This window comes from Echinococcus granulosus (assembly GCF_000524195.1).
Source record: "Echinococcus granulosus chromosome Unknown EG_S00101, whole genome shotgun sequence".
Lineage (NCBI taxonomy): Eukaryota > Metazoa > Platyhelminthes > Cestoda > Cyclophyllidea > Taeniidae > Echinococcus > Echinococcus granulosus.
Window position 1 is genome coordinate 232,435 of NW_020170481.1, and position 2,493 is coordinate 234,927.

Genomic DNA, 2,493 nt, shown 5'->3' on the forward strand with positions numbered 1-2,493 from the left:
TTCAGCGACCAACACAGATATACTCTTCCCTCACACTACACATCCAATCAAGTCGGCCGAATTCCGCCTGCGTGACAAAACACACTTACATCGCCGCAGTGAGCATGACAATTTGTGCGCCTGTTTGAGGGAACAATATAATCCCCCTACCACCCATCCACTCTTCCCATAGCTATGCTTTTGGCAAATGATTCGTTCCAGCTACGATTGGCATAAACCTGCAAAGCCACTTCGCCTCACATAAGAATGCCACCAAAGTGCGTGACAGGCACATTTACTAACATAATAAGGAAGAATTTCTACTGATATTAAAGTTCCACCCGTCTCTTCACTTGCAATGATAGAAGTGACACACTGCCGTGTGTGACGGTCAGACCAAATAAATAGAGCACCGTGTTCAAGCAGACACTGTCACCCACGGTCACGTCCAAATGTAAGGTCAGGCAACTCAACTTGCGACATCCACGCCACGAGTCGCTGCACACAGTGCCAAGGCATCAGGGATGAGGCAGATGACAGGCTCAATAAGGGCCATGTCTTCCAACACTTCTCACATGGTTTACAAAGTGATACGAATCAAATCACAATTGACAACTGACGTAAGATAGTGTGTGCTCTTCAACTTCCACTGTGAAAGGCAAAAAGGAGAGTCTCAATAATAAATGTCTTCGACAGACCAAGATTGCTTATGACACCGTTTAAGTGATGGCGTCTCCACCCAAAATAGGCACTGCAATGGCCCAAGTCTTCCCACCACTCCCATATCCAAATCAGCAGCGAAGCACATACTACTCACTGGGGTGTAAAAGAGTAAGGGCAGAAGGGTGAGGGAATGCGAGGAAACAGATTCATCAGCATCACTTGAAGCTCACAATCAGTGACATAGAACAGAGGTAGGCACAGCCTGAGCTGACCCAAACACCCACGCAGTTCAACACTAACTCCAACCAATAACCACCAAATTGACACCACACGTGGAATATCTAGACACCACGACCTCTAGATGCAGCCATCCTCTTACCGATTACTTCATCAACAACACTGCCTTCCTCCCATTCGAAATGGATAACCTCTCCCAAATCACTGCAAGTAAGGTAGCTGCTAGACAGAATGACTTGCCACTACAACAATGACGACTGCCTTACTCGGAGGTGGAGGACTCACAAGCTCCCTCCGCCCTGACAGTGGAGCGCACTGCATTAAAGCACTCCATCATTCATTCCACTGTGGAGGAAAGGGAGGCAATAAAAATGTCATCCAACCATCCTACTTGCATCTATGCGTGCGGCAAGCCAGAACCAAACGCCACACATGTGGTGGGGTGAAGAAGAAAGTTAGTGCATTTGTGGGGAAGGGGAAAACTGCAGAGAGCTTCTTGCAATGCCATAAGCGTGAGGACACGCGCCTCCGCCACCACCACCAGATGTGGTGGGCACCTCTGATCCAAGTGAACACACACTAGCCGTCAAATCTACCTCCTTGCCTGTTGTCAACCTCGTCGTCATCGGTGTTATCGATGTTGTTGGCTTTTATTACACCTCTCTTCTCCAACTGTCTACGCACCACGAGGATGTTCATTGGCCGTGTCGGACGTTGAGAAGCGGTGCAAATCAAAATGTGATGATGTCGGAAGTGGCACAACTCCTCCACATCCTCTCACTTTCGCTGTGGTGTGACACCCTGCTTCCACTTACTTAAAACGAATACACTGACCGGTTCTCCAGAACACATTCACATTTCCACATATTTCAGTAGCATCGCATCAAGTGCATCGTCCCTCGTCTCTGTACTACTTGTCCTCCCATCCTGTAGTACTTTCTTCCTTCAGATACTCCCTTCACCCTTCTCCTCCTCTCCTCCAGATAAGAGCTTGCCAAGCACGCTCCTGTAGATATCTTTGCATTTTATTACAAATAACGGTCATGCAATTGTTCTTCAATCCTCACTCTCTACTTCACACGACACTGTCTATTCTGTCTGTCTAGCTCAAAGGGAAGTGATAGTCACTGGAGGTGAGGGTTAATTAGAGCTTTGTGATGGATGCGGTGATGCATAATACTGTGCACCAGAATACTGCAGGTTTGGACTCGAGTCTGTTTGCTGTCCTATGAAGTGTGAGGAAGTGAGTTGGGATGTCATATAAAACGAAGCGAATGACTTTCTCTCGAGGTGTTCGATCATGCCGGCTGTCGTGGACATTGATGAGCTACAAGTGGAGGAAGAGGAAGAAGGTGAGAAGAAAGTGGCCAAGGAAGGAGATATAGAAAATAAGAACGTGGTTGTCGTAAGCTTTTGAGTCGTATCGGCGCCGAGACTGCAATGGTTGCTTGGCAGCTGACAGATGATTGGTTTGTAATGGCGACTTGAACCTGCTATTCTACAACAGCTCCCTCTCGTCAAGTGGTAAAGAGGTGCGTGGGTAGGTAAACGAGGAAGTGAGGAAGTGATACACAAATTGATGTCTCATAGAGCTGATCTCCATTTGATATTAAT

At 47.3% G+C, this 2,493-nt stretch overlaps 1 protein-coding gene across 1 annotated transcript in view; it reads left to right on the forward strand. All coding sequences in view use genetic code 11, as the record gives it.

Annotated features, from left to right (window-relative positions):
- Positions 1-2,179: 2,179 nt before the first annotated feature.
- The window catches only part of EGR_08279 (hypothetical protein), a gene marked incomplete at both ends in the record, with an annotated part of 6,674 nt that continues 6,360 nt past the window's right edge, over positions 2,180-2,493 (forward strand). The window contains one exon of the mRNA XM_024497528.1: positions 2,180-2,284. Coding sequence (XP_024348069.1) covers positions 2,180-2,284 — 105 coding nt within the window. The remainder of the gene's footprint in view (positions 2,285-2,493) is intronic.